This window comes from Kryptolebias marmoratus, linkage group LG16 (genome assembly GCF_001649575.2).
Source record: "Kryptolebias marmoratus isolate JLee-2015 linkage group LG16, ASM164957v2, whole genome shotgun sequence".
NCBI classification, from domain to species: domain Eukaryota; kingdom Metazoa; phylum Chordata; class Actinopteri; order Cyprinodontiformes; family Rivulidae; genus Kryptolebias; species Kryptolebias marmoratus.
The window spans coordinates 1,530,525-1,548,481 of record NC_051445.1 but is presented as its reverse complement, the minus strand read 5'-3'; the positions used below and the strand labels follow the sequence as shown (position 1 = coordinate 1,548,481).

The 17,957-nt window shown below is 41.7% G+C and overlaps 2 protein-coding genes across 5 annotated transcripts in view; both read left to right on the top strand.

Moving 5' to 3' along the window:
* The window catches only part of otud7b (OTU deubiquitinase 7B), a 30,919-nt gene extending 24,923 nt beyond the window's left edge, over positions 1 to 5,996 (top strand). For 2 of the 4 annotated variants that reach the window (XM_017433337.3, XM_017433335.3), the window contains exon 12: positions 503 to 5,996. In XM_017433337.3, the coding sequence (XP_017288826.1) occupies positions 503 to 1,981 (1,479 nt within the window). In that variant the 3' untranslated portion in view covers positions 1,982 to 5,996. The remainder of the gene's footprint in view (positions 1 to 502) is intronic. The other 2 variants (XM_017433338.3, XM_017433336.3) reach the window with 1 other exon arrangement.
* A 3,293-nt stretch (positions 5,997 to 9,289) lies between these two features.
* mtmr11 (myotubularin related protein 11) overlaps positions 9,290 to 17,957 on the top strand; it is a 29,395-nt gene continuing 20,727 nt past the window's right edge. Inside the window, exon 1 of the mRNA XM_017433339.3 lies at positions 9,290 to 9,773. Coding sequence (XP_017288828.1) covers positions 9,717 to 9,773 — 57 coding nt within the window. The 5' untranslated portion in view covers positions 9,290 to 9,716. The remainder of the gene's footprint in view (positions 9,774 to 17,957) is intronic.

Here is a 17,957-nt window from a genome sequence, read left to right as displayed (position 1 = left end):
ATGCATCACGTCAAGTCACTTTTGTGCTTTCAAAGTTGTGTGGATAGAGGCATACCAATAATTGTTTGTGTTGCATATCTGTATGTCGGTGTGAGCCGACAAAGGTTTCCCTGCATCAGACATGTTTTTGTTAAAATGTAATTTAGGGGAATGGTTTAATTCCACAGGATGTAGTTAAAGGTGGTGTCTCACTGAGCTGCGACTGTCGGGAGAATAGTTGGTGCCCCTGTGACTCACGCAAGGAAGTTTGGAACCTTGTGAAAGTCACAAGACTTTCTGGAGACAATCGGGAGAGTCCCTCCTGAGTTCTGTTTGCCCAGTGAGACATCACCTTAGCTGTAAGATTTATTACTGAGAGGATAAACATGAGTCTGAGGACTGAGATTCAGATGCAGCATTCTGAAAAATCTGTGTTAAATTAAAGTTAAGTTATATTTAGTCATCATGATAAGTGGATTGAGACAGCAATCTGTTGTATGTTTTGTGCTTTGTTTCGCTGCAGCAAGCCCCTCTGGCTCAGCCTGAGTCGCCCACAGCTTCGGCAGGAGAGGACCCCCGAACGCCTCCTGACTCAGGAGAATCTGACAAGGAGTCGGTCAGCAGCAGCTCCAATGGCAACGGAGACACAACCACAGCATCCACGGTTAATGGAAGTGGGTCCGTGGCCAAAAATGGCTCCTCTTCCTCCTCTAGTTCCTCCAGCAGTGGATCTGCTGGAGCGGGAGCGGGAGGGAAGGACAAAACGAAGAAGGAGAAGGATAAAGATAAAGACAAGAAGAGGGCAGACTCTGTGGCCAACAAGCTTGGAAGTTTTGGCAAAAGCCTGGGCAGCAAGCTGAAGAAGAACGTGGGTGGACTGATGACAGGAAAGAACGCAGGAGCAGGAGCAGGAGGTGCCAAGCAGGAGGGTGGGGAGAAGAAGAAGGGCTCATTTAGGGGGAGGAAGGGCAGCAAGGATAGCTCTCCTTCCACCCAAGCCTCAGAAGACTCTGGGAAGGGCTCCCCCTCCTCAGGAAGCGAGCGGCTCCTCGGGACCATGAGCAGCATGAGCAGCAGCGGCGGGAGCAGCACGGAAAGCGAAAACTACAAGTACAGCGCTGACGTGAAGGTCAGCTTGGGCATCCTGCGAGCCGCCATGCAAGGTGAGAGGAAGTTCATCTTCGCCAGCCTGCTCACCACCAGCAACCGGCAGCCCTTCCAGGAGGAGATGATCCAGCGCTACCTCGCCGACGCAGAGGAGCGCTTTCGAACAGAGCAGGAGCAGCAGCGCCGTGAGGCCGAGAGGAAGAGCATTGCTAACAGCATCCAGCCTCCTAAGAAGGAGGGGCTTGGCTGTTCAGAGCTGAGCTATCGAGCGTACGAAGCCAAAGAGGAGCTTTCAGAGAACGTGTCACCTTCCTTCAACCCAACTCCTTTGAGTCCCTCTATGTACTCTAATGTAGTGCCCATCCCCCGACCCACCTTCATCGAGCAGCCGCCCGTTGCTTCACCTCTGACCCAACACCTTCACATGCACGGCCACTTGGATACACGCCGCCAGCTCGCTGGTGGCGCTCCAGCAACCTCTTACCCCGGCCTCCCCTCGTACGCAACCCTTCCCCGGCACTGCCCCGCCACGCAGGGTCCCTCCCACCCCCAGTACAACATATCCCAAGGCCCCTCCTCATTGAGCCCGTCTCGCCTCGCACCCTCCTACCCAGAGTTTGACCCTCCAGATTACCCTGGGGCTGAGCTCGCTGGCGGGGGCTACACCAACGGCTTCCGGGACGTGAGCTCCAGCCTGGACTCTCGGAGCGGGCAGCCCCCGGTCAGACACTACTCACTGGGCAGTGCAGGCGGTCTGTCCAGCCTGCAGTCCAGCCGCTGTCGGACACCCAGCTGCACCTACTACGGACACCCCGATTCAGGGAACTACTGCTCCTACTGCTACCGGGAAGAGCTGAAGAAGAGGGAGACGGAACCAGCCATCCACAGGTTCTGAGCGGACCTGGCTGGGGCTTCAGTTTGAAGAGTGGCCTTTTTGTGTCCCGCCTCAGTAAGAAAAAGGCAGCAGTCTCCCTCTCTGTTTATTTTTAACTGTGTCACTTCCTGTCGAAGGTGACGGCAGGAAACAGGGTGGTTTCTCGCTGCTGAGGGTCAACGGTTCGACCGGAGAATAAATAACTGCACTTCTGTTACATTTTGCTGTGGCTCTTATGCAGGTGTTGTTTATGAGTGTGTGTTTGTGTGTGTGTGCGTGCGCGTGCGTGTGTGTGGGAACTCCTCCTTCTTAAGAGTTGAACGCCTCGCTACTGTCTCCTAGTGGAGAGAATGTATACGGCAGTACAGAACACTCATTTCCACACTCTCTCACACTACTAGCAGTGATGTAAGCACAAACACAAACGTCTCAAGGGTCTCCACTACATGTTGTCTGTTAATTAAAGGCTGTTTAGTCAGATTTCAGTGTTACACTAATAATGCTTGTCATGTGTACCTCAAAAACATCCGATCGGTCCTTAATTTGTTGCTTTTTGGGTCACTACTGTCTGATGCTAATAGTTACAGGTTTGATGAGCTGCTGCGGTGCTAATACTCCAGAATGCAAACACATATATTTCCAGCCCTGCACTGGTACAAATATCAGCTAAATTCTCAATTTTTCTTGCAGTTCATATATCTGAAAACTGAACTATGAAGATGTCAGCCTTTTATCGATCAAGATTCAAGAACAGATGCAGATAAATCTGTTTGTTGGTTTTTCTTTCTTTAGCAAAAAGGGACAAAGGTGACTGAAATAACTTAAAGCTAACAGAATAAAAAATTACTGTAAATGAATAATGAAAATCAGCAACTTGCTTTTGAAATTTGGTTCAAAAGAATTATTTTAAAAACCTAAATAACAAAACTGGCCTTGATAAAAGATGGTACTGTTAGCTTCAATCACTGCAGTCAGGTGATCTCTGAGACTTCTGCACCTGTCCACAGGTGTCCACAGGTGTCCACAGGTGTGCTGTCTCAGGTTAGATCAGGCCTCAGAAGTCCAGTGTTTGGTTCTGACCCGTTCTTGGTGTTTTGGGTCGTTAACCTGTCGGAGGATCCATGACCTGCGACTGAGACCGAGCTTGAAGTTGTTCTGGGCTCCTTGGTTACTGTTCATATTATCTGTCTCTTCAGTTTGTCATCAGTTGTCCTCTTGTGGACACGTCCAGGCAGGTTGTCTCCAGTCCTGTGGACTTTAACCTTCTGTAGTCAGAGGAACATCCAGCTGCTCGGTGACTGTCTCACAGCTTTTACCTTCAACCTGCTGCTCAGCTCCTGAGACAACCCTGTCCTCAGCAGCTGACTGATTACAGGACACACCTTGTCCCTGTGGACACATTAGTTCCTTTGTAGTTATGAGTTTTTATACAGCCGTCATAAAACGGGACATATTGCTGGATACCTCATGGGTCGAGGATGATTCCTATTGATTTCAAGGTCACAGATCACCCTTCTGTGACTAACAGAAGTGTCAAACCCTCTGTTCCCCAGATTGTACTTACAGACGGGCGTGTTATGTACCGTTGGCGGTACTCTTTTGTCGGTTTCAAGTTATTTCTGTGACCTTTGTGAGAACAAACAGATTTACCTCCGTCTAAATCCAGTGTAGCTTTTCATTATCCTCGTGGTACTATAATGCTGCTTATGAGTATAGTCACTGAAATCAGTATTTCCAACCTTGGAAATCTGCTTGTTTGATCAGAATGATATATCTGGAACCAGATATTTCTTAAAGAAACGAACAAACGTTGAAGAGAATTTGAATATTTAAAGCAGAGTGAAAGTGACGCAGCTTCTGCAGGAAGGAACGCTGACATCATCCGAGTATATCTGAGGATTACTGTTGTGTATTTGATTAAATCAATGTGCTGCAGGTGTGTTTGTGTGGCATGAGAACGATTCAGTCTTATAGTGTCAGATGAAACACTGTTTTCTTTTTTTTTTAGATGCTCTTTGCACCAAATAAAGATCAACAAACGAAAGGTTCTAATCAGACACTGAGGTTTATACAAAATATGAGCTTAAAAAGAAGAAAAATTCTTTGGTTTAAGTTGTTTTGGAATTTTAATAAGTTTTTTTTAAACATTTTATAGGATGTTTATAAGATTTATTTATAAAAATGTGTAAGATCTTTGTTTCATCCACATTTTTTCTCAATTCTGACGTCAAACTTTACGTTAAATGTCTGAAAACATCTAACAGATTCCAAGTAATCTCAGAATTGCTTTGATTTTATTTGCAGTTTTCTGTTTTTATCACTCAGAAGTTGTACTAAGATGATTTCCACCAAATGCCCCCATGCTTTGCACAGTTCCAGCACTTTTCCTGATGTTCATTTCGACATAAATCCTCTCCTTCAGTTTCCTGACTCTTGTTCTGTGATCGTCTCTGCAGCCACTGCCAATTCTGTTGAAACTGGACTAAAATGCACAAACTGGAGGGTTTTGTTTCAAGTAAAACCTCAGCTTCTAATTGGCCTTTACAGCATTTTTTCCTTCTACGAACGTCTGCTGTTTGCTTCACTGCCTGCAGTTTTTCACAACTACTGACACCAAAATGTGTGTAGATGCTTTTAAAATAATCTTTAACTGTTTCCAGTTTGGGGCAGAAAGAAGTTGGTTAGTTGGAGTCTTCCTTGTTGCTTCACATTTCAGACTGTTTTGTTGGAATAACAGCAGTAATTTTCCCTGGAAGAAGCCATGAAGTGACATTTCTTCGTGTTCATTTCTTCTCGAGGTTACTAGAAAAGCACAATACAGTATGCAATCCACTGCCTTGGCCACTAGAGGGTGCTCTTTGTTTTTTCCTTTTAGAACTGACAGTTTGGTTCAGCCAACCACACAAAAACGACGAGGAGTCATTTTCAGTAGTGTTGTTTAAACACTATTTTACTACACAATCTCCCGTGCTGCTAAAGCTGCAATAAGAAACTTGAAATCTTTCAGAATTTACAATAAAGCTCAGAATTGTCTCACTTTTTCCCCCCAAAAAGAAACATTTGCTGTGTGAATGTGTGTCATGTGTAGAGATCCGTTAGTTTGTTTTAATTTAAATAAAATGTGTGCTTTTCTTTCCTCCAAACCAATAATTAAAATGATCAGTTATTTTTGTTGTTGTTGCAACAAAACTCCAAAACGTCAAATTTTACAAGCTGCAAACTTCTTTTCTTTTTCTTTTTTTTTGTATTTAAGAATAAAAACGAAAGCTTGAGAGGTTGTATAAATATGTTCCAAGTTATTTTTGTAAGCCCAAAGTTTTACAGTGTTTTTAAAAGGGTAAGAATGTATATTGTTCCACAGTCTGGATGTTGGGGCAGAGTTTCTGGTGATGATATATTTTGGTTTTGAAGGATTCCCCCTCTGGATACTTGAGGCTCTTTCATTGCAAACAGATTTCCTCCTTACTGACCTGACGATTTGAGAATCTATATATTTATAGTGAGTCTTTTTGTTAAATGGGTTGTGGAATGTTTAGTTGAGATGAGTTAGGATGTTCTTTCTCACTAATTGTCTGACAGTCTGGCTTTTAATTTGTCGCCGTTTAAAAATCCGTTCATCTGCAGCCGTCGGTCCATGCTGCGCTCAAACTCGACTCGGCTCGTTTCCTCCTAACCAGAAGAGAAATGGCTTTGGATTAGGCTCGCGACGCACCTGTCTCAGTATATTTTTATATATCGTACAACGCTGTCATTCTGTGAGAGCAAAAGAATCATTACCAACATGAAATACTTGGAGCTGCATGGGACTGTAACTGCTGCATGTAAATTGCGAACCGTTTTACCAAATTTGTGCATTATTCTGACTTGTTTTTCTTAGTGTTTGTTTTTGTTTGACTTTATTTCCGGAGAAGAAAGCCCCAAGGCTGTGTGAGTGCAATCTGAACTGAAAGAACATCAGATTTTATGTTAGGTTAATATTATTATGATTATTTTTTGCACCGTTTGAATAAATTCTCATTGTATTTCAAGAGTGCAATGTTGCTTCTTTTTTTATTATTTTTCTTCTTCTTTTTTTTATCCACAAACGTCTTGTCATAAAAGCTGCTGCCATGCAGTAAGTTTTATTTTAATAACTCCCAAAATGTTTGCATCACTGAAATGTAATTTAGAAAATTCACTTTAAGTCCAAAGTTCAGGTTTTTTTGGCTACAAAATGTGTAATAAAAAATAATGAATGTGTCTCAGCACTGACTGAATTTGAAGAAATAGCTTTAAAGTTAAACTATTGCAGGAATTTTCCATTAACAAAAATATGTCCAAAAAAAAAAAAAGATTTTCCACCTTTAATAAAACAAGCCAACACTGACGCTGGGTCAGTTCTGCAGATACTTACCTAAAATCTGATGTGGTAGTAGCTGAGACTGATCCCAACACACAAATAGCACAAAATATTTATTTCAAATTTACTATTAACTACATCAAAGTCAGCTCTGTTAGCAAAATATCTCGCAAATGACTGCATTGATTTTAAGAAACAATCATTGAAAGAACGTTTACAACTAATTAACCTCTGGAGCAAACCCAATTCAAGATGGCTGCCACAGCTAACAGACCTTAACGAGCTCAAATGGCTGTAAGCCAGTCAGTTTTCTCGATATGGAGCCAAAGTTTGACGTGGTAGTAGCTGAGAGTCATCCACAGCACAGACTTTCAGCACTGATTATCTGTCAGAGTCAGTTTGATTTAAAATGGCCGCCGCAGCTAATGGCCATAACTCATACTGTGACATGTCTCAGTATAAGATGACTCTAATCTGAATCTGTCATCGAAGGTGGTGGGCGATATATTTAAAAATAAACCTCCAGAAACGTCTGCTTGAGTTTTTATAAAAACATCAATTAGTAAGACAAACAACCAGCTTCTGCACATCAATTTCCTCCTAATAGATCAAACGTATTCCGATTGTCACGTCTTGCAGTCTTTAGGGCCCATTTGTTGCCTCTGTCATCATGTATTATCTTAACCCTGCTGCATTATGCATCAGTGAATAACTGCAGCTCAGATGATGAAGGTCCTGTGTCTGGGACTGTTTTATGTATCAAAGAAATCGGACCCTCTCGTGCAATATTAAACAGTTTCCCATGTGGTTAAAAAAAAAATCCAGACCTCTATATTATCGCTCACCTGGACGCTGTCTCCTCACCTGTTCAGCCGAGCAAAGAGTCGCTCCGGATTGTTCAGACTTTCCCTTTTCTGCTGAACTGAACCTCTGGTGGTTTGTGTGAAGGAGGAGGTTTGGATGAGGAGAAGAAAGGTTCCTGTACGGACTCACCTGACGATCAGAGAAAGGTAAATCAGCAGGAATATTTGTTTGCTTTTTCAAAATAAGGGAGTATTTTTGCAGCACTGAAACGCCAGCATGGTTTTACAGATGTTGGTTTTCTGGCTGAGCTTTAGTAGAGCCTGAATCCTCATTTTATTCCTACCTGCACAGTGCAGGTGGCATCTCTCTTACCTGCAGCTGTTCGGAGACTAACTGGGGAAAATACGTGAATTTTCAGCTGCAGTCAAACTGAACTTTGAGTATTTGGGACCGGGGTGCTGTGTGGACGTGTTTTAAACAGCCATTGTTTGGAAATCACAATTTAATTTTGTGTGCATTCTTGGCCATGCACATTATTTTGCTCCACCCCTACTGTACCCACATTCCTCATTTTTATGATTTCATCTGCTGGAGTACACTTTAGAAATAAAAACAGGCAGATTTGGATCTTTTTTTAATTATCATTTATTATCAGTGTGGGTTTAGACCTGGACATTTTGGGATGTATTCTCAGATGTTTTCACCTGCAGGTGTCAAAATACATCTCCAGAGTTCAAAGATTTACAGAAACTGAATCAGGAAGGATTCAAGGCGCCACTGATGACTGACTATTTTTTAGAGAAAATTTGTAGCACAGATTTGTTTAACATGTTCAAAATTCAAATGACAAGTCTGCATTCCTCTGCAACTTAAGGTTATTTGTTGCAAATTATGAAACAAAACAAAAAAATGTTATCTAGATCAAATAATGCAGCCTGAAAGTGTTTCCTCCAGCAGTTTTTCAGATATACTGATATGCAGGTCCACACTCAATGTAAACAAAGTATTCTGGTGAATCAGACAAAAACCACATAGAAGCTTGAGTCACATGATTGATCTACATCAAGCAGGCTGTGGTCTGTGTGTAGGAGAACAAATATGGCTGTAAGTACCTATTTTCAATCACAAACACCTTGTAGATGGTGTCTGGTCAGAACCTTTGCCTACAAATTTTTAACATACTGACACATTAACCATCAATATGAGAGAAAAATTGTGCAGATTTTGTTTTATACTTATAGTTTTTTGACTATCTGATACTGCAACGAAGTACTTAATGTCGACCATCCAGGAGGACGCGGAGGGTGGTGAAGAGGTGAAGAAGAGAGTCCAGGCAGGATGGAGAGGATGGAGAAAAGTTTCAGGAGTGAGCAAAGGTCAAAGGTCAAAGGAAAGGTTTCCAGACAGTGGTGAGAGCAGCCATGTTGTCTGGTTTGGAGACAGGACAGGAAGTGTCAGAGCTGAAGATGTTGAGGTTCTCCTTGGGAGGGACGAGGATGGACAGGATTAAGAATGAGGTCATCAGAGGAGCACAGGTGGAAGGACTGGGAGATAAAGACTGAGACGGTTTGGACATGTCCAGAGGAGGGACAGAAGGATGTTAGAGACAAAGAGGACATATATGGATGCAGTTAGAGAGGACATGGAGGATAGAGGACACAGAAGACAGAGTTAGATGGAGGAGGACCGGCTGTGGAGACCCCTGAAAAGAGAACAGCTGAAAGAAGAAGAAGACTTCATGATATGAGTAAATCAAGAACCCATGTGGACGTTGCAAGACATTCACAGCCCAGTGAGATATTACCCTGAAATACACATTTGGACATGCACGTCCTCAGGCTGCACCCCTACTTCCCCTTCTCCTTGTCAGGAGTTTGCATTACACCATCATTAAGAAAGGGTCTCTGATTGGGAAAACACGGTTTTATCAAGGGAGCACAAGAGTATTATGCAGTTCACCAAAAGAAAACAAAACTTTATGTTTCAAACAAACTTCAGCTTCAACTTCTCTAAATAGTGATGGGTTCAATGTGTTCCGGGAAAAAAATCTGATCTGAAAAATTTTAGTTTCCGTTTTCAGCGTCGACTGTGGACTTTGACCGTGAACGTGCCAGTGTGCGGGTCATAAACTGCCTCGTGCTTCATGTGTACTGTCTCTTTAAGAGGCTGCTGTTCACTTTTTCCCCCTTTCCACCAGTAAGTGTTTCACTATGGCGAAGGAATAAACAAATAGAGCGAGATGACGGTCGGAGCGGCCGTGAACGCATCTCTCCGTCGGTGACTCAGGCCAGTTCCGAACCGAGCCTGGCTGACCGGTGCTCGGCGGCTCCGGGTGGTTCGAGCCGTGGATGCTGTCAGAGAAGAAAGCGATGAAAAGAGGGGAAATAGTTCGCTTGTCCTCACAGAAAACCTCAGCCGGAGGAGCCGGTGACGCTTTCCTGCCGCTTAAACGGCGCTTCTGGACTAAACCGGGACGAGACGGGAGGACCGGGATGCTAACTAAACCTCGCGACCGTTAGCTCATTATTATAATTTTTTATTTTTTAAAAAAATCATTTTCACTCAGTGAGCTGTACTTCGGGTCTTTCTTGCTGCTTTGAATCGTCCTCAGAAATGTTGACAGGATCCAAAAACACGTTCAAAGTGAGACAGATGCTCCCGGATGTCAAGGTAAGCTGAGAGGAAGAGCTAACGGACGCTAATTAGCCCAAAATAAGAGAATTAAACTTTTCTGAAGCGCCTTTGAGCCACAAAAACTGACCTACTTTTGACTGTGTGAAGCTCATATGGTGGGAAATAAGATGGTTGAGTATTTGTATGAAAGTTTTCCTTCTTCTTTTTGTGTCTGTGTGCTTTTTTTTTTTTTAAAAAAAAGTGTAAGACATCTCATAACATATCTGAGGTTCAGCTTTTATCAGGATTGAGACTTTTTTATTATTTATGGTTTGACCGCTGGTTATAAATTAAGAAAAGACAGTTTTAAGAGAACACTTGACCCACCTTTGCTCAGTTAGAAACCCTCAGGAGGCCAGGAAACAGGTAGGAAACAGGTAGGAAACAGGTAGGAAACAGGCAGAAAACAGACAAGAAAACAGGCAAGGAAAAGCAGGAAACAGACAGAAAACAGGCAGGAAACGGGTAGGAAACAACCAGGAAACAGGCAAGAAAACAGGCAGGAAACAGGCAGAAAACAGACAAGAAAACAGGCAGGAAACAGACAGAAAACAGGCAAGAAAACAGGCAAGGAAAAGCAGGAAACAGACAGAAAACAGGCAGGAAACAGGTAGGAAACAACCAGGAAACAGGCAAGAAAACAGGCAGGAAACAGGCAAGGAAACAAGCAGGAAACAGACAGAAAACAGGCAGGAAACAGGCACAAAACAGGCAGAAAACAGATAAGAAACAGCCACGAAACAGGCAGGAAACAGATAGGAAACAGCCAAGAAAACAGGCAGGAAACAGGCAGAAAACAGATAGGAAACAGCCAAGGAAACAGGCAGAAAACAGCAGCCTTCCCTCAGCTAGAAATGGACAGGTTGGCTGGTTCACTTCTGTCTCCACAGAGGGTTTTTAGTGTAGAAATGTTTCTTTTTTTATTGCTTTTGTCCATAACTCTGCCTGTAGTGCCTCTGCCTTGTTAACAGGACATGCATGAGTTCAGCAAAGGTACATAATTTCACTTTAATTGGTTGCAGGCCTAATTAAAGTCCAGGGGTGAGAGAGGGGGGATCTTAATGACTTCCCACAACAGGGGTTTGCTTTATTTGGGAACGAACTGTAGTACAGGATTCATCATCTTGACAGCTGTGCTCTGAACACTTCCAGTTACCTTCTTTTCTTGCTCCAAGGAATAGCTGTGAAATGTTGAGGGGGTGTACAAATCTCTGTCAAATTATCAGCACCTGAGGACCCATTAGTTAGTGATTGAATATGCAGTTTCCTGAACACGCTCCCGGCAGTGTCTTTGTGCAGCCTGGCCTTGTTTCTCTTTGGATATTTTCAGCAGCCGCAGGGGGAAATGGGAACAGATGCCTCTCTTTGCCCCCCCCCCCTCAGGCGAGGCTTGCATGTGAAGTGGTGGCGATGGGGGAGAGGAGGGGGTTTGGGCTGTACAACATCTGGCTGTCACCATGGAGACCGAGGTTGAATGGGTCAGGACATTTGAATTTTGATTCCCCCTGAATGAGATGTTTAACGTCCCCCACCACCACCACCAGCAGAACCCCGTGTGTTCAAATCTGAGCATGTGGTTTCGGCTGAGATATGCTAATGTCGGCTGTGGACAGTAGATTATATGCAGAGGCCACCCACACACTCCTGTGTTTCACTCCCATGAGCATGTGGTAAGAATGGATCCAGTCCTGGACTCATTCTGGACCAGATGGATTTGCAGTTTTCTGGTGTGTTGTCTCTTCTTTGCGTAAAATAGGTCTGCAGTTGAATGCTTAATTGATTGTGATCTAAAGGCTAATTTACATGAAGCTTGGAAACCCGTTCGTCACCATTTCCTTAATTTATCATTTATCTAGCTGCATGGTTTGGATGCACAAAGTTCAAAATCCAACGTCATGTGATTTATAGCCAGAAAATGAGGTCATTTCATCAAGAAAACCAACAAATTATCACAATTATCCAGCTTGAAACTAAAGTGATTTATTTTTGTGTTGGTTTTTTTGCTGGAAAAACATCAAAATCATAAAGTAGGAAACAAAGTTCACACAGTATTGTTCTCATATTGATGGTTAATGTGTCTTTAAAATAAAAATTTGTAAGCTAAATTTGTGAATGGCCTCCAGCCACCACGTGTGTTTGTTTACCTACAGAAACAGCAGGAGTGACTGGAAATAGGTTAACAATGGTGACGTCCGTAGAAGAGTCGTTTGGTCCAGCAGTTTTGATGTGTTGGTGCGTATTTATGCTCAGATTTGTTGAGTGAAGTCTGCAGATTAAAGATGGGTGGAAACTGTAAACTTACTGGTATAGAAGTAGTTTTGTAGAAGTCATGTGTGATGGCTCCTGCTTCATTCCTGGTGTTTATCCCTGACAGTCGTCTCACTCGTTCTTTCTTTTAGCTGCTTATATTTCCACTTAAATGTCTTCTCCCAGATTCTATGTTTGTTGGATTCCACCATATTTGTTTACCTACACAGACTACGGCCAGCCTAATGTCGGCCTCAAGCTTCCATGAGGTTTTTAACAGATTCAGCTGAGTGAATTGTTTGTGCGAACCTGCATTTCAGAATCGCATATCAATAAATCTGAAACTACAGGAGTAAACTCTTTCAAACTGGACCTTTTGCTATAGCTCATTATAAGGTTTCTTATGTTTGATGTCATAGTTTAATGTGTAACAGCAGTACAGAGGGCTGGGCCTATCCATGAGCAGAATTATTCAGGCCCATTTTGACTGCTCTTGGAGTTGGGTTCGCTCCATTGGCATCATCCATCCATCTTTGAAGCAGCCAGCATGAAAGGCACGCAGTACAAAGCCCAACAGAAGCAGAAATGCCAGAGGAGGGATGAACTGGGCTCTGTTCAAAGCGGCTGAAGATTAAAGCCCGATAGTGAAATGCAAGTCCGGCACAGACTCAAACCCCCGCTCCCACAGGACCCAAATGCCACCTTCACTGCCAGGCCTGCTGAAGCTGCTGAAGCTTCCTCAGCCCGAGCAGAACAATGGGCTCTTCTTCACAGCAGGGCAGATTTATGGTCCTGTTGGAGGGTCTATTGATCTGACAGTGGGTGATAATTAACCAGCAACAAGCTCGGTCTTTATGGAGCAGGTCATTTGTCTGTTTGGGGTGTGGAATGACTCTATTAATCTTACTCAGGGGAGGTGAGCTGTCCAGTTTAGTGGCTGTGAAAATAACATTTCATGAGATAATCCACTGCTCAATATTCAGCACTGGCTTTTCGTTTGATCCGTTTGGTGAGTGCAGAAATGAGATATGACCAGGAAGAGGAAACGCTGCTGATGATGGATGTCAGAAATATAACCTTTTAGTCTCAGAGTGATTTGTTTAGCAGACACTCAACCCTTTAAATGGAGAATGTAGGACACTAACACGTCAAGGCTTCACTGACTAATGAATATTTACTGTCAGATCAGATAATTAATGATTTGGCAGGGCTGGTTAATGGGAGCAGAGCGCCAAACGGCAACCATTCAGTCAAATTTTGTGGTCGTTTCTTTGAAATAGTGTAAACATTTACTTTGATCATGTTCACCGCTTTGACCTGAACACGTATTCTCTATTTGTTTTCATCAAAACGCTGTCATACGGCCACTGAAACAGGAAGACGGAGCGGTTGTGTTTTCACGCTTGCTGTAAGTGATTGATGGAGTGCAGAGTTATCGAAGGGTGGGAACAACATTCGTTATCTTCCCTCCTGTGGCTCGACCCGTATCAGAGTCCGAAGATCTAACTGAACATAAACCCCACAGTTTTACCCTGCTGTAGAATCCTCCAGATAAATAACAAAGAATCAGCATTTTACATGTTCTAATTGATTTTATTTATAATCAGAGGGGTTTTTATTATTATAAGTACACAGTAGAAGTAGTACTTTTGTTTTAAATGAAATCAAATATTTTATTTTATTACTGTTTATAATGTTTCAGACCATTTTCCTGTTGTTGTATCAGCTGTAGGAGCTTGAATGGATATGTTTAATGTTACTGCTGCTGAAATTATAATCCATATTGCTAAAATATTTCTACAGCTGTTTGTACAAATGTTGTTTAATAGTAGTTATTTTGAAGCAGGTGAGTGTGTTTTAGGCTCACTGTGTCTGAAATCAGCAGTTGGCTAAAACACCAGAGAAACGGCAGGTTATTTATCACCCACTGCCAAAGGTGAACGGGCAATAATGTTTTTACCCATCTGTGTGTGTGCAGATTTTAATAAACCTTTGAGAAATAAGTATTGTTTAAACGTCTATAACGAATAAACTTTTAGAGTCTAACTAATCGTAGTCGATATAAAACTGTCTGTAACTTTGTCAGATTTACAGATGTTGAGCTTAGGTTTGGTGTGGTAGTTACTGAGAGTCATCCTCAACTCATTCTGAGTTCAGGGATATTACATTTTGTGATTAACATACAAGGTTTGACCAAAATCTAACTTAAACTCTGGCATAAAGTCCTTCAAAGACTTTTAAGTATTAAGCTGTTGTGAATTTTTTGTCTTTCATTAAGTTTCCAACAGTCTGAACAAAAGTATAGAATTATTGCTGATTCATTTATATGTCTAAGAGTATTCTTTCTAAGAGTATTAGTATTTCTGCACTGTTCAGAAATCAGGACAGCTGATGGCTGATATATAAAACCAATATATAGATATTTATTATTTTTTAAGTGGTAAATATCAGCCAATTCAAACAGGGTTGCCTTAAAAGCAATGGCAGGAGATTGTTTGCTTTTTGCCCAGAAGAGAAGGTTCTCAGCTGATTGTGTCCTAAAGGACACAGACTGCTGTAAAGACATTTGTCTTTTGTTACTAGACGTTCATGAAGGAACATTCTTTAACACATTGTTTTAAGATGGACAGTTTTAGTTGGTGCAGCAGAAAAAAATGCTTAGGATTTAATATTTATTACAGGGAGATGTGGAAGGGTTTACATTAAATATTAAGCACAAGAATTCTCATTTCATAAAACATAGATTTATCATTTTACCTTCAGTTTAAATCAGATTTAGTAAGCTGTGTTTTCTTACTATATGTTGGGTTGTAATCTTGTTTCTCTGCACTGTACAGTAGCAAATACATTCCCACTAAAAACCTCATTTCTCCATGATCTGTAGCTTCTGTTTCCATGCAGTTTTTCTTCTTTTTGCTTTGCCCTTGGGCTTTTCTTTTCAGTGCATGAATAAATTAGATGCCATGGCTTCTATTTCTTTTATAGCTAATGCAGTGTAATACCTCAGGTGTGTGTTTGAAAGGAAAGCAAGAGTAATGTTTGTTACTGTATGTCTGCTGACAAAACACTTTGAGGAGTGACCCATTTAGGAAAAGTTCTTTGTTTCTACCTTTTCCCTTCAAGAACAATTTAGGAAGTCCTCCTTCATGTGAGGAAACGAATGGAGGCTGCAGCTCTGTTGTTAAAATAGAGACTGAAAAGTTAAAAATCTGCTGTAGACTCCTAATTATTAACCTTAAAAATGGATGCAAAATAATTCATTTTATGGACTGTTTAAAATCTTAGCCCACATGCTCTTTAATTCTTGGGAAGTTCTTCAGAGGTTTTAAATTCAAGTGAATAAAAACCCTTGGCACATTACTCTGGTGTTATTGAACTAATCCATCTTTAGCTGCAGTAACTTGTTTAATTTATTAATCAGTCTGTAACATGGTGGAGGTTTCTGCTCAGCTCTCTGAGGTTCTGGTTCTGGACCATTATGTTGTAGATTAGCTGCTGTGTTTGGGATCATTGTCCTGTTTGTCGGACAGATGGCCTCACATCTGACTCCAGAATCAGCCCAAACCATGAGCCCTCCACCACCGTGCTTGACAGTATGAGGTGTTTGTGCTGGGAATCTGTGTTATAGGTAAACATCTATCCTTTGGTCTCATCTGTCCGAACGACACTGGTCCAGATGTGAGCAGAAGCTGATCACATCTGGACCAGCGGACCATCTGTGCTGCGTCGATGATGTAGATTTTCTCTCTCTTCTTAAGTTTCGTTATTATCTCTCATCTTTTTGCAAATAGAAGAGCACTCTGGTGATGGGATGGATCTGAGGCTGTTTTCTGAGAACCGGCTCATTTGGCTCAGCTCACCAAAAGGTTCTGGCTCTTTGTGGACCTCGGAGCTGTCGGACCCATCTCTGGTGCACTGTCAGAGTGATGTTTGACTAAACTTAAAGCTTTTAGCTATAAGTCAAAATAAAGAGGTTTTGTTGTATTAAAGCAGCTAAATAATGCTAATTAAATCCAACTTTCCTGCTTAAAATGTACTTTTCTTTTACTGAATGAACAAGCTGTCTGAAGGTGTTTTCTGGACTTGCACATGACTCTTAAGGCCAGTGGGTCACTTGGTTTTAATTTTTTTTTTTAAAGTTATTTTGCTCCGTGCTCTTTAAATAGGTTTGCAAATCCTTTAATTTTGTTGCCATTCATAAACTATTTAGTGAGGACAAAGTTTGAAATAAGTCTTTTAGTAGAAGCAGTTGACATCACTAAGGTAGTTTAATCTGAGTGTGTGTTAGTGATGTTTTTGTGTTGGCCTGTTGCTGATTACTCCTTCTCTCAATGAGGATGTTTTGGTTTTGTGGCTCATTATTTGCTTTTTCAGATTTTAATGAAGTTTTTCGTAGAAACTGCTAACTATTTAAATTTTATTCAAGTTGGACTTGATTTATTGTCACACCCACCTCACGTTGTAGACCTAAAACCAGGAATGTAACGTGAACTTTAACGTTTACCACAGTAACTTGTGTTGTTGCTCATCTAAGATTGTACTTCATTTCACCACCTGTAAGAACCTGATTTTTAAAATGCACCGCCATTGAAAACACTTGAATTGTAAGATTTTAAAGATAAATGGGTTTTATTGGGATGGAACTGAACAGATGTTCAGTTTGAGTTTCTGAAAGTTGTTGTTTGAGGAGGGAAAGTGTTTCCCAGGGACCAGCGGAGTTTCTGAAGCTGAGAGAAGTCGTGGAGAATGGAAACTGCAGCTTTGGCCTCCATCTCTGTGGACGAGCGGAGCGGGGTGAAAGTGGGGCAGGGAGTCGATGTGGGGATGACAGTGATATAATGGTGACTCAGAAAATGAAAGTGAAACGTCAGCAATAACACAATTTGGGAAATGTGGTTTTTAAGGGAGCCTGTGTTTGACCGCTGCATGTTTAATTTGTGCTTAGACATAACTTTTAATCTGAACTGAAAGGTGGAAAAGCTCCAGGCCATGACACGTCTCTTACATTTCACACAGACGTGTTTCTGTAGATATTTGGGTCCACCAGTCTGTGCAGTTTTCACCTTTCTTTCAGCGCTGCCATGTTATCTTGTGTTTTTAACAGAGTAGCAGCACAGACGGCCTTCTGAGAAAAGATTCAGTCCACCCGACTTCAACAACAAAACAAGAAGGAAAAAAAAAAAGAATAGCTTTTGATCTACTTAAAAGAAAAGGAGGAATTCAGCTGTGGGTTTTTTGTGGAGACATTTTAAAGCTGAATGTGGGGAAAAGCAATAAAGCTGAACTTTACTCCCCTGCCTTGTAATAAAGATCGTTTTATTCCAGTGGATTTTGAATCCAGTAGACTTTCTGCCTTCTAATGAGCTCGGTCACAAACTGTGAGTACGTTTTAGATTCAAACCAACTTTAAAAACATGAGTAAGATCTCCATGTGAAGAGCTTATTCCTGAAGTTAGTTTAGCAGGAGATATTAAGAGTTATGTTGTGCATTAATCTTTGTGTCTCGTGTTAAATAGATTGTTTCCTGGCTCTCTTCTTCTTCTTTATATTCTTTCCAAAAATGAGTAATTATTGGATGTACTTCTACTAGGTGTGTCAGTAGCTGAGAGTCATTTATAAGACATACTTTAAGCGTGACATGTGTGAGGACGAACGACTTGATCTGTCATTTCTCAGCTTCAGACGATCTCAGTCCAGAACTTCTGGAGTGAAATGCGACGGGCGATATGCATTCCTTCAAAGAATGTTAGGCCTTTTTTATTGTTTTTGCTTTTTGAAGACTTCATAAGGTCTGAAAATCTATAAAAATCACTTCATTGTAAGAGGCAAACTAGAAGATGTCAGTTTTGTTAAAGAAACAGCCAGATGTAGCCAGATGTTCTCACTTAAAAACAAGCAGTTCTGAATAAGTCTGATTTTACAACTTTCTGACAA